Source organism: Chelonoidis abingdonii, chromosome 1 (assembly GCF_003597395.2).
Source record: "Chelonoidis abingdonii isolate Lonesome George chromosome 1, CheloAbing_2.0, whole genome shotgun sequence".
NCBI classification, from domain to species: Eukaryota; Metazoa; Chordata; order Testudines; family Testudinidae; genus Chelonoidis; species Chelonoidis abingdonii.
The window spans coordinates 91,029,198-91,056,676 of record NC_133769.1 but is presented as its reverse complement, the minus strand read 5'-3'; the positions used below and the strand labels follow the sequence as shown (position 1 = coordinate 91,056,676).

Here is a 27,479-nt window from a genome sequence, read left to right as displayed (position 1 = left end):
ACATCATATCACCCCATGCACTAGAGTCCACCCTTCCAGAGAGATGGTACCTAGATCAGCCAGCAATAAAATAATTCTAGTGGCGCTAAGCAAACCCTGCTCCTCCCTTTCTCATCCATATACGATTTCCTTCCACTTACTGGAAGAGATTTGAGTGATGTATGTGTGTGTGTGCACGCAGAGAGTGAAGCAGATGCTAGCCTGGCAGCCACTGGGCCCTAGCAGCTGTGACACTTGCAACAAGAGCTACAAGATTACTGCATGCACAGCCATCCAGCCTCACAGCAAAATAATACCTGGCAACAGTGCAAAACAAACAACACACAAACCACCTGGCATAAAAAAAAAGCCAGCCACATCAGTCAAAACCCATCAAGGTGGCAACCCTAGTTAAGAAGGGAAATAAACTATAGTGGCATGTCACCTTTTTATCTGTACAGTTGTGCCCACACTAGGTGATGTAATGGTATAACTCTTTCAGAAGAAGTCACTTCCCTAGCTGGAATAGTTCCCTTGGTTGAAAAATTGTATGTAGAGCAGGCTAATCCTTAACTAAATTGATAGGCTAGTCTTAGACCCATTTAGTAATGTTGAAGAAAAGTGTTGCAGTGGACATCCACCCCACTTCTATAATGAGTTGTGACATACAGCCTAGCACCCTTCATGCCATGCCAGGCATGAACAAAGCCCTTCCTGAACCTACTGTGGGGAAGGTGAAAAAAACCCAACTCTACCTAAGCCAATCTGGTGGTAAGGGAAAAATTCCTTCCCAGTCCCACTAAAATAGGGGCGGCCTGTGCAATGCCCACAGCAGGTCTTGACCAAACCTGGTATTTCACCACCTAAATAGAAACAATAGTTTCTTTTTAACCAAGGGTTGTAGTTAGCTTTCCATTATAAGCTTGATTTGAGCATCTTCTCCTTCCATTCTCTGTGACTTTTTTTTTTTTTTTTTGGTAATGTTGGGCAAAAAGATCAGATGTCAGATTTTTTCAAACTGTCACGCATTTCATTTTGGTAAAAAAAAATTTTTTTGCAACATTGTAAGCCAATGTCTCTAGTCTGACTAAACTGTGCAAGGCCAGAGGTTTGGAGGGGATACGTATGCTTCCTCTCTCTTGGGGGACAGGAACACTCCCTATCCTGGTAACTGGATGTGGTGAATGGATAGGATCTGCCACTGTGGCTCTACATCACTGGAGGATTCACCTATGTTTGGGGAATCTCTGCTGCCTGGATCCACCAGGTTTGAGTGCCCTTTGCTTCAAGGAACCAGGTCCTCTGCTGGCAAAGCAGCCTTAACAGACTAAAGAATCAGGTCATATAACTCAAACCTTTTTTTTTTTTTTTCATCTAAACATTCTGCATTTGATTTAATTTTCTGCCACTGGAAATGCCTTTGAGTATTTTGCAAGTTTTGAAGGTTAATTTTTAAATTATTTCCTGTAGATTTTTGCAGCTCTTAAAAAACCCTGAGCTTTATGCAGACTTCATATATTCTGCGGCCTCAGTGGGAGACTAAGCTCCACTAGTTGATGTGAAGAATTTTTAAATGTCTCCAAGGTTCACTTCTAGATTTTAGTCTCTTAACTTTCTTGGTTTGGCTTTGAACTTTACAAAATCCACTGGTACAACCTACAGAATTCCTTAAATCGGTAGCTTAATTCACTGGGTTGGAGGACTTAAAAGAGTCTGAAGACCTAGAGTTTAAGAAATTGTGCTGCTGTTCTACCAAGCAGAAGATAAATTTGACAAGAGTACAACAGTGTTAGCTAGTATATAATGTTGTTTAATTTACATTCACTATCCTGATAGAGAAGGTTCTACATTACATGGACTATTTTGTGCTTGGCATACTTATAAGTAAAGAAAAAAGACTAAGGAAATTCCCAGGAAAAAACGTTAAAACAGAATTAAAATTGTAAAACCTGTGAGAAAATCTTATTTGTCGGATGTCAATTATAAAATTGGATGTCAATTATAAGAATACTTAACATTCTGGATTTTTTAAAAAGCTTGTATATTTAGATAGGTAATGCGTACATCCACAGATACAGCCAATATTTTTTATCAGTGCTATAAACACTCATGTTTTAATATCATAAGCCGAAAACTAATAGTATTTCTTTCATCTTCCTCTGAAGTATCTTGTCCTGGCCAATGTCAGAGAGAGAATACTGAGCTAGATGGACCACCAGTTTGACCTGATATGTCAACTTCTATGTAGCCATGAAATTCATAGTACAGAATCAACATATAAAACCTCTGTAGCCTTTTAAATACTAGCAGGTACCACAAACAGTGCCACTAAATTTTTTGGTGGGGGTGGGGAGGGGGGATAGCTCAGTGGTTTGAGCACTGGCCTGCTAAACCCAGGATTGTGAGTTCAATCCTTGAGGGGGCCAATTTGGGAATTGGTCTTGCTTTGAGCACAGGGTTGGACTAGATGATCTCTTGAGGTCCCTTTCAACCCTAATGATTCTATGAACAAATTATTAATTTTGACCATGTATCAGTGGCTATCCCTGTACATGTACAACAATCCCTTACACTTAATCAGTATACCAATGTACAATTAATCAAAGTACTACAAGACCTCTTATGCATTTTTAATATGAAAAAAAACTCACTGTGAATACTTATATAAAAATATTAAAATGATGTTAAGAGTATAAATTCAAAATCAGAATTAAGGTAGCCAACACTTAACTATAACGTGAATATCTCAACCTTAACCAATACTCACCAGACTTTGAAATGCTTAAGTGTTATTAAATTTCATCCTTATTTTAGAACTTTCAAACTTCCAAATGTTTGGTTTATTTTATAATTGCAGTGTTTTTAGAAGGAGTTTTATTCACTAACTAACACTTGTTAATACAGAATGAAGGTTGTACATATGTAATGTTGTCTGGAAACTACATTGCACAGTTATACAGCAGACTGGATATAGGCGAATACTTCAGACTCTTACTTTCAAGACTGCTGAAGTTTGCTGATTACCAAGAGCAATCATTGGAGGCTACTATCAACTCTGCTAAAGTAGATTAAGATGGCTGACTCAGATGACATATCTCTGGTTGCATTCTGAAATGGACTGCAGATAAAGCATACCTCATCAGTCAGCCAGTAAAGTTCTGACAGTGCTTTCAGAACAACAAAGTTTGTCTATATATGCACTTTACAAAATATACTATATACAGGGTAGAATTCAACGGCCCAGTCCTGCTCCTGCTGCAGTAAAGGGGAGTTTTGCTATTAACGTAAATATGAGCAAAATCAGTCTCCAGCAACATCCTAGATTGTTCTCTTTGGAGGACAGTTTGCAATACAATATCAATAGGATGTTCTATTTTTTAATGAATTACTGACATAATCGAACATTTTGGCATCTGTAACCACATTGTGTGCTCTTCATTCACCTTCTGGAAAGCTAACAACTAGAATACCGAGAAAAGGAACATGTACAAGGTTGTGAAATGTCAGTTGTAGACACTGCAAACGTGCCATGTAGACATTCAAAAGCAAGTGCTAAACACTCATAATTTTGAGTTTACAAAAAACAAATATAGGATAAATAACTGTAGTATTATTTTGGAAAGTTCTGTTAAGCATCTAGTGCTTGCAGAGGCAGAGTACCAAAAGATTATTCAGGAAATAGTGTAAATGAACAATCATCTCTCATTAGTACTTAATGAGAGAGGTCTTTCCAGACAGTTGTCTGGCTCTGCTAGGGTTATGCAAATTTGAAAAAATTGCAAGGTCTATTTTTGCAGGTGGGTGATGAGGGGAAATAAAAAGTTGATAATCATCATATCCAAACTCTCACACATGATGCAGAAACAACTAACCAGACTCCCTGCTGCCACTGGAATGCACTTCACTAGTAATTAATTCCAAACACTATCTCAAAATAGCTATCAGATCTAATACCAAGCTAGTTATAGCTACAAGTGATTTCAACAAAACAGTTGCAGCTATATATTTACTATCCAACTAGGAACAATGCTAATTCAGGTTTAAGTACATAGGAAACAAAAGAAATTCAAGAGAACAAATACATATAGTTTAGCGCAATCTGTTCTTCCCACATATCAAGTTCAGCTACTCACTGATTTTATGCCTGAGTCTTCAATGTGCTCTTTTTGCTTTTTCTCGAGTAATGTTTCTGGTGTCTTTAGATTCTAAAATATGTAATTTGTCCCTGTCTTTAATTCTGAGTTTTGTACCCTGGGGGTAGCTATGCATTGGTGGGTGGGTGGGTGTCGGGGGGAGAATTCACCTATGGGATTCTGCTAAGGAAGGACAGCTTTTAAGCCTGAAGCCCTACACTGGAGGAGTCTGCCTGGAGGAGGTACTGAAACAGTGAAACTTCCACCAGTTTAGGAACCCCTCTGCCCAATTTTGGGCCTGTGCTTGCTGGCTCCAGCACCTTCAGTGGCTTGGGCCACTGTGCCTCCATTCCAGGGTGCTTACTATTGCTGGAAATAGCAGTGTGGCTTGCCTAATGGATCCCAAGGGATAAATCAAGCCCATGTTGTATGGGACTCCCACTATTTATATTTTTTTCAGGTAAAACAAATTTTTAAACATAGCTTTGTTTGAGTGCAGAATCCTGTTCTTTTTAATCACTCGTGCACTGAAGTAATCATTTCACTCATTTTCCTTTCATAGCTGAATGTGAAATTCATTGATGTCTATGGAAGCCTTCATTGTTGAAGGCAGTGGTTTCATTTTAGCATTCACTGTGCTTTGTCAGTGACTTCATAAAATAGTGATAATTTTTGTACTCAATTCCTATAGCACTGAACAGATAATTGTGTTGCAAATCATTAAGGCAAAAGTTTGTGATAAAATCTTTTCAGCTCTACTGTGGTTATTTTCTTTTTTAACATTTTTTAAAAATCTTATGACTCTCTTTATTCTGCAACATGCTATCAGGAATATTTAATTTCTTAATCTTAAATTCAGATGCGATCTAAAATGTAGACAAAACATATATGGCCAGATTCACCAATCTGCTCTAATTGTTTTATACAACTCCAGAGACAGTGTGACACAAAACAGCTGGAAATCTGCTACCAGCTAAACCATATTTACATCTGATTTGTGTCACCAAAGCAGCACACCAGTTTATCTGGCCCCAAGATGCTATATTTAAAAAGATCAGTACAAAGCTGTGGAGAGTGTCTGATTTTAGCAATGTTGTTTGTCAAATATTTACTGAATTGGTTAGTCATTTTTTTAAACAGTATATTCAGGAATACTCAAGTGCAGTATTGTGTGTTAGAAATGGCCTAGCTTTCTGCTTGGTACTGGCATACATGTTGCCTACTTAATAATAATAATTAACAATATAATAAATAGGCACTATATGAGTGCAATGGTATCTATCATTTAGTTATCTTGAAATACTTGGCAAAGATGAGAATGACCTTCTGGGTCAGGAGATTTTCAATGTACAGTTGTTCACCCAAGTACATGAATAATAGGATGAAAATAAAAAACTGCTTCTGTATAAATTACATTAATACTTTGTGTACTACTGTTCATACAATAAGTTTTCTTTCTTCTAATATTGTAGCACATAAAAGGACACAGGCATCAGTGAATCCATGTTTTAATTGAAGTTGTAAGGTCTGGTTTCCACTTGCCTGATTTCTTTATAATTCTAATTAAACCAGTAATGTGTTAATGTTTTCTTTTCGTGTGTAACAACAGTTCATTTACAGAGCAAGGGGAGAACAGCATAGTTTGCAGTTGTAATACAAAAGGCAAGCTATTTTTGATTTGTCATTCTGTTTTTTATAATTTTTTGGGAACAAATGTAAATTTTCCTAGATATAAGCAACCCTAGTAGGTCTAAACACTAAGCAATTACCACTGGCATGAATGAGACCTCCATTCTGTCCCATGCCTTTTATTTCCTGTTGATCTCCTGGTAGGCTGTAAACTCTAGAAAAGGGTCAAAAATATTTCTCATATTGTTTATCATTGTAATAATAATAAGTAAGTTCCATCTTCAGTTAGACCTTTGGAGATAGTGGAGAAGATTTTCAAAAGACTGAGCGCCTATATCTCAGCTCCTGAATTACTCAAGAATATGAGAGCTTATGGGTACTCAGTACTTTTGAAAATCAAGCACAACTTATTTCGGTACCTTAATATGAACATAGAAGCCCAACTGTAGGTATCCATTTTGGCTCCCAAAGAAACATCCAGCTAAATATTAAATGCTATTAGAAGAGCATTTAATTAAATATGCCACATAATCCAAGATTTATTTTATCCTAAAGGTCATTGTGTATTTGAACAGATGTTGCAACGATTTGAATTGCTTTGGGTATTTATCTTGCAATTGTGTAAATGAAAAGTACGGATGAAGAAATTAACTCCCAACCTTATTTTCTTATGAAAAGATTAATTATAGTATTAATTCTTGTATGTTTACTTTGTTAGAGACGTTAGTGTATACTGAGAACTAAACAATTTTTTTACATGGACAAGATATCTGGATGACCATATTAATTACGTCTCAAAACTGTGAACTAGGGAACAGAGAGGATTAGTGTCCCCACCTTTCTGCTATTACATAGAACAAACTGAGGTTATAAGGTAACTGTGTTGACATAATACACTTACACTTCTGTAACACTTAGAGTCGCAGAGGCATTTGACTTAGTCCTTCCTGACATTCTGCTTTAAAAAAAAAAAAAAAGCACTATTCAAAAATCAAGGTAATCCAGATGAAGTGGATTAAAAACTGGTTAACTGCTAGATCTCAAAGTAATTGTAAAAGTGGAATAATCATCCTGTGGGCGAGTTTCCAACTGGCTCCCCACAGGGATTTGTTCTTGGTCCTGTTCAATATTTGTATCAATGATCTGGAAGAAAATATGAAATAATTGCTGGAAAAATTCCTACATAATGATGGAGAGCGCTCAGTTATACATATAGATCTGGACTGGCTGGTAAAGTTGGTTTATTTGAACAACATGCTTTTGACCACAGCCAAGTACAAGTTGTATATGTAGGAGCAAAGAATGTAGGTCATAATTAATTGAGAGGAGACAATATCCTGGAATGCAGTGACACTGAAAAGGATTGAGGAATAATGGTAGGTAACCAACTGAATATGAGCCCCCTAGTGTAATTCTGTAGTTTAGAAGGCAAATGTAATCGTTGGTACATAAGCAGGGGAATATGACGTAGGAGTAGGAAAGTAGCATTACCCCTATACATGACATTGAGACCATTACTGGAATACCATGTCCAGTTCTGGTATCCACGCTTCAGAAAGGATGTAGAAAAATTGGAAAGGCTTCAAAAAAAGTTGCAAGAATAATCTGAGACATGGAAAATGTGCCTCATAGTGAGAAATTTAAGAAGCTCAATCTATTTGTTTTTTTCCAAGAGAAGGTTACGAGGTTATTTGGTTATGGTTTACAAGTACTTAAGTGGGCAAGAGATTTCTGAGAATAGATGGTTCTTTAATGTATCAGAAAAAGACATAACTAGATCAGGTGGTCAGATACTGAAGCTTTCTAAGAGAATGCTATATCAAACTGAAGTTACGGACTTGATGCAGAAATTAGAGGGTGAGATTCTATGGTATGTGTTATGGAGAAGGTCAGATTAGTTCATAATGGTCCTTTCTCTTCTTAATCTCTGAATCACACCATATGGCTAAATTCTGTGCTGACATGCACCCCTGTGCAACAACTCAGTGAAATTAATAGAACTGCCTGGGATGTAAATTGGCAAAAAAAAAAAAAAGTAGTTTCTTTGCTCTATCTGGGCCTATGTTTATATATGCTCTTGTTTTAGAATTGTTTTTCAATAATTTTGGTTATTATTTTTAATGTAAGAAACTATTTTATGGGGCATATTCTCAGCTGTGCTTCTCTTCTTTTGTTCTGCTCATGTGTCACAAAGGGAGCAAAAAATGACCACAAGCCTCTAACATGGGGGAGTTCATAGTGGGCACTGAGTCCGAAATGGCTTCTATGACAGCCTACCTAGACAGCTAGTGTGTTTAGAGGTAGGGACAGAATAAGACTGGAGCATGGATTATCCACTGGAGATTACTGGAATGCATGCTTGGGGACCATTAGCAACTGGTGTGTGCTAGAACAGTCCCCAGACTATTACTTTTCCTGGAACTGGCAGAGAATCAGAGACCAATAACTGGCTCACTGTCAGTTTACTCTCCGGCTGCCAGCCCACTTTCCACTGGATGCAGCAGAGTCTGGCCCTACTGTTTCAAGGATAAATTGCTTCCTTTTGTCATGTATTGCTGCACTGAAATTGATATTAGTTTGAATATATTTACAGTTAGGGCTTGCTTAAAAAAATACAACCTTCAAATATTTTCTTTGGTCCTATTCTCAGCAAACAGAAAGGGAAAGGAAATTAGAGCATTATAATTATGCAATAATTTATATTACAAAAGAAAATTAATTCAAGGCTTTTTATTATTAATGAAACTGCATACTATATACTTAAACTAGAAAATTCCTTTGCTACTGTTGAATTGGTAATGATTCTCTCTCTCTTATGGAGAAAACCCATGTGGTACATTATTATTGGTGGTCTGATGATTGGTCATACTGTGAAAATAAAAAGCTGTTCACAGTAAGGACATTGTTTATAAGATACAGCTACGTATCTGGTGCTTTATTCCGTTGAGAAAGGACAGAGGGTCTGAAATGTTGAGCTGTTGGGGTTTTTCAGGGTGCTTGTATAATTGAAATACATTGTTTGTAGAATTTAGTATCTAAGAATATAAGGTATTACAGTAAACCCAAAAGGGCTTGAGTCTTATCTACACTACTTCCAATTTATGCTGTTTTGGCAGCATAAAGAAGATTTAAAGTGGGAATACTATATTTTTGCTCACTATATTATACTATATATTTTTGCTCATGCCCCTTGCATGACTACAGTGGTGTAAACTGACTTTATTGGAAGTGAAGAATCAGACCCTAGAGACTGCACAGGTTTTACATATACTGTCGGCCTGAAGATTGTTTTTCACTGCTCTGGCCCTGTAAAGCAGATTTTAAGTAGGGGTAAAGTATGTTTACACTCACTTTAAGACTTTCTATACACTGCCAGAGCAAGGTAAAGGTGCTTTAGTGTAATTAAAAATCAGGCCTTATATGTATTTATCTTCCTAGAAATGTGTTATTACGTCTCTCCCCTACTCCTCTTACAGGCTTCATACTTTGATGTGTGTATTTTCAGTGGTGAGTCTGTAACATTAATATTCCCTAACCCATAGGAGCGTATGGGCCTCAGTCTAACATAGCACTTACATGCTTTAAATTAGGCACATGTTTGAGTAGTTACACTTACTCCTATGGGACTGCACAAATGCTTTAAATTAGGCACATGTTTAAGTACTTTACTGAATTGGTGCCTCGATGGTCTTATTACAGTAAAGCTGAACAAAAAGCAATATGACCTGCAGTTGATATTTAGCCTTAGATTATTCTGATTATAAAAGCAGTATTAGGAACTGTAATAGGTAATTCAGAAAAACAAATTAAACAATATTTTTTTCATTTTGTGTGCACTAATATTTAGGTACCATAGGGGGTGATATACACCAGCTTAAATAGAAATAAAACATACTAAAAAGATAGGATAAATATGCAGTATTTTCCTCACTGTCTGTGCTCAACAATGTTAATTTTGCAAAGTTGAAATATTGCTCTGTTTTCAAAAGTATTTTCTGATGTCAAAAGACATATACTGAACTAGAATAGTAGGTTCATCAAAATGCTATTTTTATTCACAGATAATGTACCTCAGGTAGCAATTACTGCACCAGGAACTGGTAACCATAGAAACAGCTCCACAGGCCCAACACCTGACTGCTCTCCTCCATCACCAGACACTGCACTTAAAAATATTGTAAAAGTTATACGCCCTCAGGTAGGTCATCAGAGTAAACTCTCTTGTTAATTGTTTCTGATTCTGTGAACAGTTGAGTGTGTGTGCGTGCACATGTATGTATGCATGTACTCTGTCTCTAATAAGGACCTTTTGAATATATAAATGTAGACAATTAAAAAATGGAGAAACAGAGAGCTCCAAAACACTTTCTGAACCCAGAAAAAGATCTTAGTTATACATGGTGAAATTAAAACCTCTGGTATTATGGTCAGAGAGATGTACAATGTGTTAAAATAATTATACAACTATTTCTTGTTACAGAATTAATGACAAACAAAATCTTTGTTTAATGCTAGCGCTAAATTTGACTGCCATTAGTTTTCCTCCACATTTTTATTCTCTTTTCATCCTTTTTCCAGGCCTCTTTCCCTCACTATATTTCTGTCCTCTTGATTCCATAACTTTTGGTACATTATTTATTTTACTTTCTCTTAGTTTATTGTTGAGTCTATGTAACTTTAAACTTTTCCACATATTTCTAATTCTGTGCATAGAATAGATGAAAGGGTCTTATATCTGCTTATCACTATAGTACCTGAACATCTTCCAGTAGGGCATTAAGCAACATGACTAACATCTGTCACAAGTTGTTTGTTTGTTCTCTCATCCTTTCTTCAGGAAGAGAAGCATGTGCAGTGGTGTGTCTTGTTTTGGTTGTTTTAATTTTTTTTAAGACACATGTTGCTGTGTGTCTGTTACAGAAGGCAAAGTCAAAGAAATGTCTTCTATTTTGACTAGAAGGTGATGAGGTTTGTGATAATATTTTAGTTCCTGGAGAATTCACTCCACAGGCTCGGATCAGCTCCTCTCCCCCAAATTCTGTCTCCAACAAGGATAAGCTTTGCCCTTATTGTAGAGAATTCTGTTGTGCCAGAGAGCAAAGTTATTGAGTACAGTCTTCATCACAGAGCCTTAGGTGGTCTATTAGCTAACCTGAGCCCACACAGTGCAGTGCCGTGAAAATAAGGACCTAGACTTTGAACTTGATTCAGTAGTCCATGGGAAACTTGTGGAGAGAGCAGAGAGGCTGAAGACTTCATGCCAAGGTATATCACATTGCTATAGTCCAACTGAGAGGTGACACAGACATGAATAACTGATCCACCACAATGAAACTGAGTCTCCTAACCAACTGCTGCTATGTGAGATAAGACTTTAGCATCAGCAAGGAATCCAAGATTATTCTTAAACTATGGACTGAACTGATCACTTGTGACTTGGTACCTTCAACCAAAGGAGATTGTACCATAGCTGCAGACTTTGCAACATGTTTTCCTCTATCCGCCAGCATCACCTTTTTCTTGCTTGGATTCAGCTTCAGCCAGCTGCTCTTCATGCATGAGTTGATGCCATCCAAACATTGGTCCATCTTGGTGGTAGAGGTGTGGTTGTATGTGATGAAAGATAGGTAGAGCTGTGTGTTATCTCCATATTGCTGCCACTTCAGTTGTCCTACCAATTCACCTAGTGGCTGCACATAGATGTTGAAAAGAAGTAGAGAGTTAATTGATCCTTGTGGGACTCCATGGTGAGGGAGAGGTGCAGTTTCTCATCAGGACTCTTTGAGTGCATGCTTCTAGGAATGATTCAAACCTTTTTAACACATTACCCTGCACCATGGCCACCTCTCACATGAGAAGCAGTATCTGCTGCCGATAGGTCCAGAAGGATGAGAAAGGATGTCAGTCCTCCATCCGTTGATGGCTGGAGATCATCTATTAGTGCCACTATCGCAGTTTCAGTTCCATGTTCTGGCCTGAATCCAGATTGTACTATGTCTAGAATATTATCTTTTTGTCCTTTTTTGCCTTTTCCCAATTAACTCCCCATTTTTCTACATCTGTAGGCTCTCTTTCTTTCTCTATCTCTCCCCCTCTACATCACAGTACTAATGAAGTACCTTCTTCCCTCTTACTTGTTTTTTCTTGTAGGAGGCAGGCAGACAGGCACTGGAAATACTATTGGAACAAGTTGTTGTGTGATAGTTCATTGAAAATAGCATTTAAAAATCTGTTTTCATCATGATATTGCCAACAGATGGACCCAGAACACTGAATGGTGGTGTTCTTGTGCTAGTTCATCTCGAATAGAGTTCATGGGGACTCAGGGGAGGAGTTGTTTGTATTTAAATCAGAGCCATTTGCACAATCTCAGTGTATGTGGTATCAGCACTGCTCTCATCCTATTGCAGAAGAAAAGGGATTATGGTCAGAACTTCACCATTCTTGTTAGAATGGACAGTCAAAATAACTTGAACATGACATTTAGCCACCCTTTTTGCTATGTAGAACACTTCAGTAGTAGGAAGTATGTAACCTGTTGGTCAGTGTGTATTTATGTATCTGCTTTTGTGCCCAATCCACGTGGAGATGGATCTGTTACAGCTCTCAGCTCCCCTTTCTCTGCTTTCCTCTATCTCCATTAGATCCCTATCTGCTATATCCCCTCACCCTTCCTTTGTCTTTCCATTTAGCTAATCTCCTCCCAACAAAATCCTAACCTAAGAATTTTTCAAAAAGAAATTGTGGAACTAACATTATGTTAGTTATGTTAATTCTGGTTATATGTTTACTCCCTTTCCCCTGCCCTTTGTCTGTCTTCTCTCTGAAGATTGCAAGCTGTTTTGAGCAGGGACTATTATTCTGACTGTACAGTGCGTGTTTAGTACAATGGGGCCCTGATCTTGGTTGGCCTCTAGGCACTATCATAATACAAATAAACAATAATGATAATATATAATACACACAGATTAATTCATTTTAGGAGTATATTTTGTTCCCTGCTAGGGCCCCTTTACACTATTCTGACAGAGTAGAGAGGTTTTATGGGGAACAGCAATAGCCTGCAGGGAACAGCCTCAGCCCAAGAGTGGACTTAAACTGCTGTCTGCTCTTTTTTCCTCTTCTCTATCCAGCATAGGGAAATACCAGGGGAGTGACTGGATGGGGCAGCGAGTGCCAGAATGTAAAGCTCTCTGGCTGTTTTGGGCAATCGAGCTCCCCCAGCCCCTGCACTCAGAGCTGCTTTGTCCTTTTGCAAAGGCATACATCCTCCTCTGTCTTCTAGGACCCCACTTTGCCACCTCCCCACCAAATCCCTTCTGGATCCTCACTTCCTTCATATTCCACTGCCTTCCTGAGTCCTCCATTCCCTCTAAAATCGCCCCCTTTAAGGCTCTTTTATTTCTGTTAGACTCCAGGCTACAGACAGCCTCCCTAGGCAGAAAGTTAAGAAGCTGCCTCTGATATGTGTAGGCAGCAGAAGACAGCACCCCACGGATTCCTTTGCCTGCAGACGGAGGTGCTGTGGAGGCGCTGATTTTCCTCTGAATCAAGCTTTTCTGGTTTTCTAATTTTCACCATAATCAATTGGCTTATGCCCATTGATGTCTAGAACATTCTTTGAAATTGATTCAAAGTTATCACGTTACATACAAACAAACAGAAAAATGATATGAAGTTCAGCATATGACTGAGTGAAGGTGAGAGCTGTGACTTTTTTTTTCATCTTATTCAGACAAATTCTGCCATGGTCTAACTCCATCAAGAATTACTTTGATTATTAAACTTTAGCCTGGAAAAGGAAGTACAGCTCCCGTTCATGAGTTATGCTTCTATGAAACACCAAGCTGTCACTCTGGAGTGTTCCGCTCAGTCTGGAGTTACTACCATCCTTTGTGCTGAATGGAATGATTGGAAACATTTTGTATAAAATGCCATGTGACATCAGAGTTTTGAATATGAATGTTGCATATTTGTGTGTTTCATAGCACATAATTGCTGGTTTCCAAACACTATCAGGGTGATTCTGTAAGTGAACAAAGTCCCACCTTTGGAAACTGCCATAACATAGCTTTTCTTTTTGTCTGCTTGATTTCATTTGAACCCCTTATTCTTTTATTTTCAGCTTCGGTTTTGTTAGCGTGATAGGAGCTCATTTACACTGAGCCCCCCTTACACTGCCAGAGTAGTGTAAGAGTCCCTTAAAATGGTCATAAATTACATTTATGCCCACTTTATGACTTTCTAATATTGGCAGAGTGGTGTAAAGGGGCTCTGTTTAGACTAAGATTTAAAGGTGTGTTGTTAGATTGTGAAAGATAGCTTGATCTAAGTAACACCTTCTAAAACTCTAGAGTCCCTTTGAGCTTCATTTTGACCACTTATCATGTGCTAAAGTACATCTTGCCTTGTCTGCACTAGAGCTGAAGGTGTTAGTTAGATTGATATACCTTTAAATCGTAGTCTAACAGAAACCTAAATGAGACTAAGCCCACATGTAAAGTCTTATTTGCATTAGTCAGCACACTGAACAAAGTACTCTGGATTTACAGCAAAACACTTGTTAATCAGCATTTGAATAGAGGTATGTCTACACTGCAATTAGATACCTGTGGTTAGCTAGTGCCAGCTGATGCCCAGATTCTTGGGGCTTGGGCTGCGGGCAGGGCCGGCACAACCCATTAGGCGACGTAGGCGGTCACCTAGAGCACTAACATTTGGGGAGTGGCAACTGTGCTCTAGGTGACTCTGTCGGGGGTGGCATTTTGGGGGCGGGACCTTCTGTCACCTCTTTTGGGGGCGGCATTTCAGGGGCGGGACCTTCCGCCGCCTAGGGTTGCAAAAAAGCTGACAGCGCTCCTGGCTGTGGAGCTGTTTAAGTGCAGTGTAGGCTTCTAGGCTTGTACCACAGCCAGAGCTCTGGGATCCTGCAGCTCGAGCACTAAGAGCTTGAGTCCGCACTAGCCAGCTGCGGGTTTTTTAATGCCATACCCTAGGTGAGCCACATTCTCTTGTAATGATGTCTCTATAGTGTTCCAAGACACAGATGTAAGGAGCAACCATCTCAGCATCTCCTTTTGTGAAATTTTTTTTTTCTTGGCCTAGCCATTTACTTGTGGAGTCTTGGGCAATAATCATGAATTTCAATTCTGAACTCTCAGAGAAACATTTTAAAATTCTTCATTTATTAATATAATGTATTAACTGCATTTTCCTCTTCATGTCTTGCTGAGATGGGTTTCACGTGGCTAACTGCAGTTTTGGTTTTTAGTGTCCAAAGTGTGGACTATTTAAAAAAAATGTCTCATTATCTTCCATGAATAAATGCTCATTTCATTTTATGTGAACAAGACTGTTCCTTGACATTGTCATAAGTGATCTGGTATTCAATGAGTGTTTTGGGTTTTTTTTGAGGGGGATGGGATGAATTTCTGTATTTGTGACAGGTCACATTTGATTGCAGGTTTTTTTATCCATCTGAATATTACTGGCTAAAATGACCTTCCTCTCACACTTGCTGTTTATATTGCTCACTCCCAAATGACCTCCTAGAAGAATTCTTTTTAACATCTGTTCCACTGATTTTGGAAGTACTGTCTTTAAAAGAATGGTAATCTCATACACTAGCAGCATATGGTGAACAAGTCTGAGTGCCAGACATGGTCCGTCACAGCTGGCAGGGCTAAGAGCAAAGTGGAGGTAGTTTAGCTCTTTAGAGGAGCAAACAAATTATTTCAATCATTGTAGAATGTCTCTGGCTGACACAATGAGTGGTACTGATTTACATTTGCAGAGGAAATTGGATCCAAATGTTTTACAGGTAGATGTGAGAGATTCTTCCCCACTCACACAAGCATGCTGTAGAAAGGTCTTTAAAAATGGCCATGGGTAAGTAAAGGAGACATTAGGATCCCAGAAGACCATTTTCCCTCAAAAAATGTGGCTAAAGACTAAGAACTTGATCATGCTTTGACACTGCACATATTGCCATGTATTCTGGGAAATGACTTACCATGCTTTTCCATCAATATGTAGCAAGTCATTTTTAAAATGCAGCAATTATCATTAATTAGAGGTCCAAACTGAAACTGAAGGATTTTTTTAGATGTTTGTTAGCAGCCAGCTTCACAATTTTATTAACAGATAAACCACAAAGATCAATGTCACTATCTCCCAGCACCTCAAAAATTCCTAGTAAATGTGTAATCTAGCTGTGATTTTTTTTCTATTTGTCTGACATTGACATTGACAGGATTACTTGCAGGCAAAGCTGCTTCAGAGAAAACTGGTGTTTACATTTAAATTTTTTGCTTGTTTCTTGCACTTTAAAAAAAAAAAAGAACAACATCATAATTTGTTAGATACTGCTCTGTTGCTGCAGGCTGGTCATCCCATCCTCAGCATTACTCATCTCCACTGATTTCAACTTCCTTTAAGAGAATGACCAAAAATCATAACAGAATAGCAGGGAACAGATAAGAAAGCTTTGTGAAATATCCAGTGGAACAGCACTACATGTGTGGAAATACTCTACTGCCAGAAGACCCATTTTCATGGCATTTCATATCACAAGAAAGAAAGAAAGAAAGATACCCACAAAGGGCCAAGCTCTTGTTTGAGTGCTTGCTGATATCCATTCCAGTTAGGTGTGCGCGTGCCGCGGGCACGTTCGTCGGAAGATTTTTACCCTAGCAACACTCGGTGGGTCGGCTGGGCGCCCCCTGGAGTGGCGCTGCTGTGGCGCCAGATATATACCCCTGCCGACCCAGCCGCCCTTCAGTTCCTTCTTACCGTCCGTGTCGGTTGTTGGAACAGTGGAGCGCAGCTTAGCTGACCTCCACTTCCCTAGCTACTTGTAGTTCTCGTGTACATAGTTATATAGTTATAATCCTTTTATATATATATTTATATACTTATGCGTTTTTTCTTTACTAGCATAGTTAGTTTAGTAATAGTTAGCAGGGTTTGGGGAGTAGCCCCTTCCCCGCAACCGGTGCCGGAGCCCATGCCTGGCTCACCGGTTCTTAAACCGTGCTTGGCCTGCCACAGGCCGTTGCTGACAGGAGATCCACACGACTCCTGTTTGCGGTGCCTCAGGGAATCGCATTTCACAGCTAAGTGCCCCCATTTGCAAGGCTTTTAAGCCAAGAACAACATGGAGCGGCACTTTCATTTATCCTCCACCTTCTGCACCACGCGCTGGCCACTCGGCGGACAGAAGCGCCTCCTCGGCACCGGACCCCACCAGCACCGGCCATTGCCAGTACTGAAGTTGACTCGGCACTGCTCCCTCTCTCTCAGGTCGAGGAAGCCCACGACTCTTCCTGCCAGTGCCCGACAGCTCCTTGGTGCGCGCCGTGGTTGAGCTCCCTGCTCCTGCTGCTTCTGTGCCAACTGCACCGCAGCCAGAGAGCTCGTTTAAGTTGGATCCCCCGGCACCGACACCTGCAGAGGCACTGTTGACATTGGCACCATTGATTCCGGTCCCGCAGGGCCGTCGAATCCAGTGCCTGCCTGCTCCCCGGCATGTACCGTGGTTGAGCTTCCTGCTCCTGCTGCTTCCGTGCCAACTGCACCGCAGCCAGAGAGCTCATCTAAGTCGGATCGCCCGGCACCAACACCTGCCAAGGCACTGACAACATCGGCACCGTTGATCCTGGTCCCAAAAGGGCCATCAAATCCAGTGCCTGACTGCTCCCCGGCGCACGCCGTGGTCGAGCTCCCTGCTCCTACTGCTCCCGTGCAAACTGCACCGCAGACAGAGAGCCTGTCTCAGCCGGATCGCCCGGCACCGACAGCTGCCGAGGCACTGGCGACGTCGGCACCGTCCATCCCAGTCCCACAAGGGCCGTCGAATCTGGTGCCTGACAGCTCCCCGGTATGCACTGTGGTCGAGCTTACTGTTCCCTCCACGCCAGAGACATTCCCAACGGCGAGGGATCTCATTGCCATGACAGAGTAGATGCTGTCTGAACCCCCGACACCGCCGGTGTGGGTAATACAAGGAGGCTTGGCAAGCCTCCTTGATACAACCATCCTCTGTCGGCGCAGCAGAGCGGCATCGTTCATGATCACGGTCCCACAGACGCTCCAGGTCCCGTCGGCGTTCCCGCTCCCGATGCCACTTGCAGTCCCGATGCTGTTCTCCTCGGCATCAGTCACACTCGCCGCACCGGTCGGTGTCCCATTCACCGACCCAATAATCGCGGCACCGTTCCGGCTCCCAGCACCTCTACAGGCACTGTGACTCCCATAGCCGCTCCTGACCTCGAGATCTCGGTCGACCTCCCGGCACCGCTCTGGTCGCAGGTCCAGATCTCGTTCCAGGTACTAGTGTGCCTTCTGGTACCGGTCCCAGGTGCTGAGTTGGGCAAGGTCTGGTAGAGTCAGAGACTCTGCCCATGATTTTTCAGCACCTCCACGGCCATCCGGACACGCATCAGTGTCTTCCCACGCAGAAAGCTCTTATGCTCAGAACCACGATTCTGGTGTGCCCACCAACAACCTGAGAGCCCATCAGGTCCTCCTATGGAGGGTAGCACTCAATGCGGACCTCCAGGTGCAGAAGGTCCCGGAGGTAGGGGACCCGGTAGTGGACATTCTATCGGCGGTTGCCCCACTAGAGGGGCCCTACCCATTTATTCAGACCATCCAGGCAAATGCCGATATTCTGTGGAAGGTACAACTACTTGTCTGTCCGTCCTCCTCCCTGCTCACTAGTCATTCAGTTGGTTAAGAAAAGGAAACAGCATGGCCAGCAGGCGCCAACCCTGAAATCAAAGGAGGCTAGGCGAATGACCCTATTCAGCTGCAACGTGTACTCTGCAAGGGCCTTATAGCCCTGTGTGGCAAATCAATAAGCCCTGCTTAGCCCCTATAATCATAACACCTGGATGCCGGTGGATAAATTTATGGATCTTCTCCATCAAGACTCCCGCCAAGAGTTCACTGCCCTCTTGGAGGAAGGGAAAAAGGTGGCCAGAGCTTCTCTCCAGGCCTCGTTACCATGAGGAGCATCTCATGGCTTCAGTTTTCAAACCTCCGGCCTTTCATGACTTACCATTTGTTGGTAAAGGCCTCTTTGCGGTGAAATCAACCCCAGGCTGCAAAGCCTGAAGGACAGCAGGGTCCTAATGCGCTCTCTCTCGGCTTGCATATGCCGACGACCTACTGCAGGCCTTTCCGTCCCCAGCCACACCGCCATACTCTGTGCCTAGCCACAGATAGGACTTTGGCAGATGGCACGGCTGAGGTGGTCGCAGACGACCGTCAGGACCCCTAGAGGGTCAAGATCGAGGTTCCTCGCAATCACCACCGGGACCAAAGACAATCTTTCGAAGCTGCGCCCGAGGGCGGCGTACCAGTTACAGGCAGGATCCCGCTCCTACTTCCTCTTGGCGTGGTCACAGTTAACTTCAGTTCGCTCTCTCCTACAGATGGTGGAGTATGGGTACCACCTCCAATTTGTTCCAACCCTGTCCCTCTTCAGGGACTCTTCTTGGGCGCAATTCCTCTTACAAGAGGTGCAGACGCCGATGGACAAAGGGGGCAAGGGGTTTACTCCCCTTATTTCCTAATCCCCAACTTGTACGGAGACCTATCCTAAATCTACGAGGATTCAACCAGTTTATGATAAGGCTGAAGTTCCGCATGGTATCCCTGGGAACCATTATCCTGTCCTTGGATCCTGAAGACTGGTATGCCGCCCTCAATATGAAGGACGCGCACTTTCACATTGCCATCTTCCCTCCGCACAGGAGATACCTCCGCTTTCTAGCCAACCGTTAGCCAACCGTCGTACTTCCAGTTTACAGTCCTGCTGTTTGGCCTTTCGCAGCCCCACAGGCATTAACCAAAGTGTGTGGCCGTAGTCGCCACCCACCTCCGCCGACGTCGGATATGCGTTTTCCGCTATCTGTGACGAATTGGCTTATCTGAGGAGACTCCAAGACACAAGTCACTCAGCGTGTGGGCATCGTCAGGACCTATTCACATGTTAGTGCCTGATGATCACTATGAAACATCCACTCTGGTTCCCACGCAGAGGTTAGACTTCTAGGGCTATCCTGGACTCCGAGCTAAGCCGGATCCTGCTTACCACAGCCACGGTTTCAGGCGATGCAACCGATCATCCGAGGTCTGCAAACTTCCCCAACGACCTCGGCTCGCACTTGTCTCGGTCTCCTGGGTCCATGGCTGCCTGCTAGTTTGTAACCAAACACGCTAAGCTCTGCCTCTGTCCTCTCCAAGTTGACTCAAAATCGGCGTACCGCCCGGACAGGGGCCCAATGGTCACGAATAGTCACCATTCCCTCGAGCCACCCTAGCTCCCTAGAATGTGGCTAACTCCCTCCCTGATGTGGGCAGGGATGCCTCTCCCATCCACCCAGCCCTCACTGTCCCTGACGACGGATGCGTCATCTCTCGGCTCAGTGCTCACCTCAGTAACCTTCGAGCTTATAGCCTTTGGTCTTCTCAGGAGCTGCGTTCCACATCAATGTCCAAAAATGAGAGCAGTCTGCCTGGCGTGCCGGGGGGGGGGGGGGTTCCAGCAGCAGCTGCGACGAGGCCGTGGCTCAGTGTTTACAGCCAAGCACAACGGCCATGTGCTACATGAACAACCTGGGAGGGACATGTCCTCCTCCTTTTGTCAGGAGGCCATCCATCTCTGGGACTTTTGCATAGCCCACTCGATAAATCTGGTAGCATCCTTTCTCCCAGGCAGTTCGGAACGCCTTGGCGCTTCGACTCAGCAGGTCTTTCCTGCTCATGAGTGGTCGCCCTGCCCGATGTGATGCATTCTGTTGCCAGAAGCTGGGGATTTTTCCCCACATATGGACCTGTTCGCTTTACCGCCGAGAACAGGAAATGTCCGAGGTTCTGCTCCTGCCAAGGTCTCTCCCCGGGACCGATCTCGACGCTGTCCTCATGCCGTGGAAGGGCCAACACCTTTATGCCTTCCACCGCTCCCCGGCTCATTGGGTCCTGCTCAAACTTCGCAGGGGCAGGGCCGCATCATCATGATCACTCAGCGGGGTCCAGGCAGCACTGATACACCACGTGCTCGGCCTGTCAATAGCCAACCCAATTACCCTGCCACTCCACCCAGACCTCATACCTCAGGACCACGGCAGACTTCGCCACCCTGGACCTGCAGTCTCTTCACCTCACGGTGTGGCTGCTGCGTGACTATCGGGTAGCAAGGAAGCCTTCCACCTGGTCAACGTACCTGGCCAGGTGGAAGCGTCTTCTCCTACAGGTGCGAAACACCTAAATCTACTCCTGCTGAGGTCTCGATCCCCTCTATTTTGGACTACCCTCTGGCCTACAAAAGCAGGCCTAGCGGTGTCATCACTGAGGGTACACTGGCAGCCATCCTCTACCTTCCACCCAGGCTAAGGTGGTCGTTCTGTGTTCTCACACTCTAATGGTTTCGAGGTTCCTCAAGGCTTGGAGCGCTTACACCCTTAGGTACGCCGCCCAGCCCAACCTGGGACCTCAACCTGGTTTAACCAGACTTATGTCTCCTCCATTCGAGCCGTTAGCGACCTGCTCGCTGCTATACAATTGTCTTGGAAGACAGCTTCCTCGTAGCCATTACATCGGCCAGACGAGTCTTCTCCGAGCTCAGGCTCTTACGGTGGTTCCGCATACACTAATGTTCCAAAGACAAGGTGCAGTTACGACCACACCGGCTTTCTCCCTAAGGTGTTTCGGCCTTTCATGTTAACCACACTCAACGCGATGGGGACAACAATTTGCACTCTCTGGACGTCTGTACAGCACTCGCATTTATGTTGAGTGGACAAAACCATTTCGTAACACGCCCCAACTCTCGGTCGCAGTAGCAGACCGAAGGAAAGGCCTACCTGTTTCCTCTCAGAGGATCTCATCTTGGGTGATGACGTGCACCCGCACTTGTTATGATTTTGGCTCACATTTCCCCAAGCCACATCACCATTGCATTCTACCAGTGCTCAGGCTTTCATCTGCCGCCTTGCTGACTCGTGTACCTACCCACGAGATCTATCGGCAGCTCCATGGTCCTCGGTCCATACCCTTGCTTCGCATTATGCTCTGGTTCAACAGTCAAGAGATGCTGCAGCCTCGGGCTCAGCAGTTTTACATTCTGCCATATTTCACCCCGACCCCACCACCTACATAAGGCTTGGGAATTACCTAACTGGAATGGATATGAGCAACCACTTGAAGAAGAAAAGACGGTTACTCACCTTTGTAACTGTTGTTCTTCGAGATGTGTTGCTCATATCCATTCCACACCCGGCCTCCTTCCCCTCTGTCGGATTGGCCGGCAAGAAGGAACTGAAGGGCGACTGGGTTGGCAGGGGTATATATCTGGCGCCATAGCGGCGCCACTCCAGGGGGCGCCCAGCCGACCCACCGAGTGTTGCTAGGGTAAAAATCTTCTGACGAACGTGCACGCGGCACGCACACACCTAACTGGAATGGATATGAGCAACTCATCTCAAAGAACAACAGTTACAAAGGTGAGTAACTGTCTTTTCTGTGAGATTCCTATTAAAGTCAAGGTACTTAGCACCTTGCACGATAGACCCAAAGCCTAGACATGGATTTAGGTTACATCTCCACTGGAATAAAAGACCCACAGCTGGCCCAGTTCAGCTGACTTGGGCTTGCAGGGCTAAAAATTGCAGTGTCACATTCAGCTCAGGCTGGAGCCTGGGCTCTGGGATCCTTCCCCTCACAGGGTCCCAAAGATTGAGCTCCAACCCAAACCTAAACATCTACACTGCAATTTTACAGCTCTAGAGCCCGAGTCAGCTAACCCAGGCCAGTCATGGGTGTTTAATTGCTGTAGAAATAACCTTTGTTCCTCATTCTCAGATAGTCATATATGTTTATGTGGAATTATTTTTAAACCTAAAGTGTTTTCCCAAATCTACTGGGAATAGTTCAAAACCTTCCTTATCCTAGTAATAATGAAAGCAAGAATGCTTTCTGAAATAATCAAAAAAGAAATAACAGGTATGCTATTAATGTCTATTTAAAAAGCTAACAATTCGCATACATATGATTGCAAGTAGAACAAAAAAAAAACCTTCCATGGTATTCCAAAAATATGTATACAAGTCATACATGTTTAGAAATAAAAGTACACTTTATAATATAATTAGTGGGGAGAAGGCTGATAATATCTCCAGAGCAGAATATTTAGAAATCCTTGTTTAGATACTCAGTGACTACTTAAAACCATTAACTAAAATATTATTAATTGTGCATATTGTAATAGACCTTTTGACAACTCATTACAAAACATTATTCCAATTAGATGATTTTAATTAGAACTGAGCAAATATGAAAATAAAAACATCTGTTCAATACACAGTAGCGATGAAAAAAGAAAACAAACTGTTTGAGTGCATTAAAGCTTTGATCCGTCGTTGGTTCAGCAAGGAATTTAAGCATGTATCTCAGTTTAAGCAAGTCAGTAATGCTCACTATTAGTAGTGATCTATTTAGAGAATATTGCTTCTAAATAATACTTTTCTCTTGTTGAAGCTGAATTGCCTCTCCGGAGCTATCCTGTTGTTTTAGTTTTCTAATTCAATGTATACATAGTCAGAGTTATTCATATCTCTATTTACAGTATATAGGCCCAAGCTTGTGCGGTACTGAGCATTCTCAACTCTTTGAAGTCTGATACTTGAGGATCAGACTTTTTATAGGTAAATGGTTGAACTGTGGATCACAGAATATGTAAAAGCCTCAATGAATAAGTCAGTAAACAATTTTCAGTGAATATAATGCATATAAAGTTTGTGAATATGGCACTTTTCGTAATCTCAGGGGCTAAAGATCCACTGTTAATCCTAATCCCATCCTTTACAAAGCAACCAATACCCACAAAAATGCAACAGCTTTAGTGCGTCAGAACAAAGTGGGTGTCGCCAGAGGTATAGATAGTACAATATAGTGGTTGGAGCCAGGAGTCTATTTTAGTGGTCAGAACAGCACCAAAAGGAAGTGCCAAAGGCATGGCCAGGAGGCAAGCCAGTGGTCAGAGCCAGGAGTTCAGACATAGGGAGGAACTAGGGCTGGAGCAGAACAAGCAAGAATCAGAACAAGGGCCAGCCAGGAGGCGGGCCTAGTACAGATATAAACGTGGAATACATAGCGCAGCCAGTGTGCTGCTGTTGCTGTACTGTTTAAATGATGATCTGTTGGCTCTTCTGACCAACTGGGGAGCACAGTCACTTACAGAGCGTTTATTGGGCCCAGCTGAGCTCATTGGGTTGCCAGGTACCTGGCAGCAGGTTACACCTGAGAACTCATTGCTGCTCACTGACTGAAATTAAGAAATGAGAACTGGGGGCCAAGGAAGAGGAGAGAAGCATCATTCGTACCCTCCTTCACTCTCAACCACTTGTGTCAAGCAAAGTGGTGGTCTGAGAAGGGCCGGCACCAGCGAAGGAAGCAGGCGCCTGGGACGGCCCATAGAAAGAGGTGGGACTCTGTCCGTTGTTGGGGCGGCGCATCAGGGTCTGCGGCGGCAATTCGGCGGCGGGTCCCTCAGTGCCTTGCTTCCTCTTTGGCGGCACTTAGACATCAGGTCCTTTAATCAGAAACAGCCTGGTTCTGAGATAAAGCAGGGGAGGAGGGAAGAACAGCACAGGCTGATTGCTAACACTTGGTTACCTCATCCAGCAGAGGAGTCAGGAAGAGGAGGTAGGATAACAAAGAGAAGAGGGGCTATGAATGCACAAGAGCAGAAAGCACCATGGATACATAATGCACACAAAAATACACAAAGGGACAATGGCAGCTGTGCTATCATTGTGTGTGTCAATAACTTCCAGATGTCCAAGGAAGTATGCTAACACACTGTCAGGCCATCCTGAGGACTGAGGAAGTGTGGACCAGCTGACTGAGCAGCATGCAGGAGGTCACATTGTATTAATTCAGAGTCTCTTTATTAGAAACAGAGCTCAGTAGAAGAACAGGAGTACTTGTGGCACTTTAGAGACTAACAAATTTATTTGAGCATAAGCTTCCGTAGCCCACGAAAGCTTATGCTCAAATAAATTTGTTAGTCTCTAAAGTGCCACAAGTACTCCTGTTCTTTTTGCAGATACAGACTAACACGGCTACTACTCTGAGAACTCACTAGGAATCTTTTGATTAGCAATAAAATTAAATAAATTTAGTTTGAGTTTATTGCCCTTATAGTAGAGAATAATTTATGGTTAAAGTAATGCAAACATTTATTTATTATTCTTTCATTTTTTAAATTCCCATGATGTTATGAGGTCTCTCTTGTAGCTCCTTGGGACATATTTGCTACTAAATACAGTATAATTACTGCCTGCTGCTCTGAATTAAGATATTAGAAGGCAAAAAAATCAAGATTATCAGTATGAATGCTGAAACTTGCTGCTTTTTTATCTTTAATTTTAGTCATATTTATAATTTCAGATAAGGTTATATGAAATTGTAATATCCATAGCCATGAAAACATTAATGTAGATAATTAAAAAGACAGTGTTTCTTCTACTTGTTCATTTATTTTGATGTTTGAAGAACTAATTATCTTGGAAGACTGGTAATAGGACAATCAAGTCTTTTCAGCTCTAGATTACTAGTTTGAATCAAACCCAGTTCAGCAGTGACTAAAAGTTGTTGCCATCTGATGACTACTTGATGCTCTCAGTCCAGATCCTAATAAGCAGATATATAATTAATACACAGCTCACACTCTGTTGCTGCTAATCTCAGTAATTAGGCTGAGAATGAAACAGGCATGTTGAAGCTTCCAGGTCAAAACTGAGGTTCATGGGAAGGCACAGGTGTGAAGCCTGAACCATTACTGTCTATGTTGTACCTGTTCTTTGGGTAAACAGGGGTATTCTCTAGCATCTGTGGTAATTCTGCACCTTTCATGAGCAAAAATTTCATTTTATGATTATTTACTTTGTATTTAAATGGCAAGGTTTGCAATCTACTTTTTCTCTATTTTTCATCATACAAAATGCACATCTTTTTATAATGCAAGGAAATATGAGACTGCTATTTAAATAGATGAGTTGAGAAACCATTTCACCTAGTATACTTGCCTCTTCCAAGGGATCATAAACCTACAGATGGGTCTAAACTGAGAAGGGAGAACCAAGTTAGATATCTGAATTTGTAGTTGTTTTGTGTTACTATTTTTTAGCATGTGAAATGTTTTGGATCAAAAAGCTACAGAAAATTGACTTGCAATGACATTGTTTCATTTTGGACTGATGTTTAATCAAGATTGTGATGTGGTACATATGAAAAGGGGTGTCTAGACTTTCATTGTTTCTCCACCACTAGCAATTTAGAAATGAAAAAATACTTCTTTTAAAAGATATGCTTTAGTTCACACAGGGAAGTCCTATGAACTGTTGTATTCAGCCTTTCCCCTGAGACCGTGCCTCATGACCCCACTATTTTGATCCTAAGCTCCTTCAGAGAAATATTACAGAGGACCTTGTAGGCCTTCAGTTTTCTCATAAAGAGAAATTTTGGCAGTTTTTAATAGCAGCAGATTAGGCTCAGGCACTTTGGCAGCGGGTCCCAGGGTGGAAGGACCTCCTGCTGCAGGTCTTTGGGACACTTCGGCAGCGAGTCCCCTAGTGGAAGTACCCACCCCTACCAAATTGCCACCGAAGACCCGGCACTTCGGCAGTGGGTCCCGGGGCGGAAGGACTCCCCACCACCAAATTGCCACTAAAGACCTGGAGCGGAAGAAGCTCCAGAGGCCCGGCCCCTGCGAGAGTTTTCCGGGGCCCTGGAGTGAGTGAAGGACCCTCCAGAGCCCACAAAAAACTCTCATGGGGGCCCCTGCGAAGCCCGGGGCCTAAGGCATATTGCCCCACTTGTCCCCCCCTCTGAGTGGCCCTGATTAGGCTATCCTGTCAATTTTAATTCTCAGTGCTTCTGCTGTGACAACTTTGTACTAGGTAGATTTGTGCTTCTAGCCGCAATTAGTGAACTATTAGCAGATTGTAATAGCTTGACGTTTTCTAGGACCCTGGATAAGAATCCTCTATTGTGCCACTAATGTTTAGGTGCTAGAACCGTGCATAACTATATTAATTGCTGCATGCTGGCAGGTGGTTCTTGTTATCTCCAATCTGTATATAACAGAATTAGACTGCCTGCCTGCCTCTCTAGGGAAAAGGGAATTAGAGGCTGAGACAGAGAAGGTTCTGCAGAAGAACCCTAGGATTAGAAACAAATCTTATGTTTAGGTTTAGTTGATTTGTAGAATAATGTCAAAGCCCAAGAAGAGGGTAAAATTGAGCTGTGTGTGTGTAGACTATATTCAAAGCAGAGTAGGAATGTTACCTGCTTACCCATCTATTGGTATGTTAGGTGGATTTGCAATCTCAATGTTCTGCGTGCACAGGAATATTGAAGGAGTTCCTGTCATAAACAGATAGCTAAGGGTTAATGTTTCTTTTACCTGTAAAGGGTTAACAAAGGGAACCAAACACCTGACCAGACGACCAATCAGGAAACCGGATTTTTAAAAGCTCAGGGAGGGAATGTTTGGGTGTGTGTCCCCTTTGTGTGTGTCTTTTGTCTGTCTCTCGGCTATGAGAGGGATCTTTCTATCTTCAAGCTTCTAATCTTCAGTTTCCAAGTTGTGAGTACAAAGGTAGAAAAACAATAGGCTTTTATTGTTTTTTTGTATTTACATGTGTGTAGTTGCTGGGATGTTTAAATTGT

At 42.5% G+C, this 27,479-nt stretch overlaps 1 protein-coding gene across 1 annotated transcript in view; it reads left to right on the top strand.

Annotated features, from left to right (window-relative positions):
- Positions 1-27,479, top strand: part of ANKS1B (ankyrin repeat and sterile alpha motif domain containing 1B) — a 786,862-nt gene that overhangs the window by 315,828 nt on the left and 443,555 nt on the right. Inside the window, exon 11 of the mRNA XM_032788573.2 lies at positions 9,803-9,939. Within this exon, the coding sequence (XP_032644464.1) occupies positions 9,803-9,939 (137 nt within the window). The remainder of the gene's footprint in view (positions 1-9,802; positions 9,940-27,479) is intronic.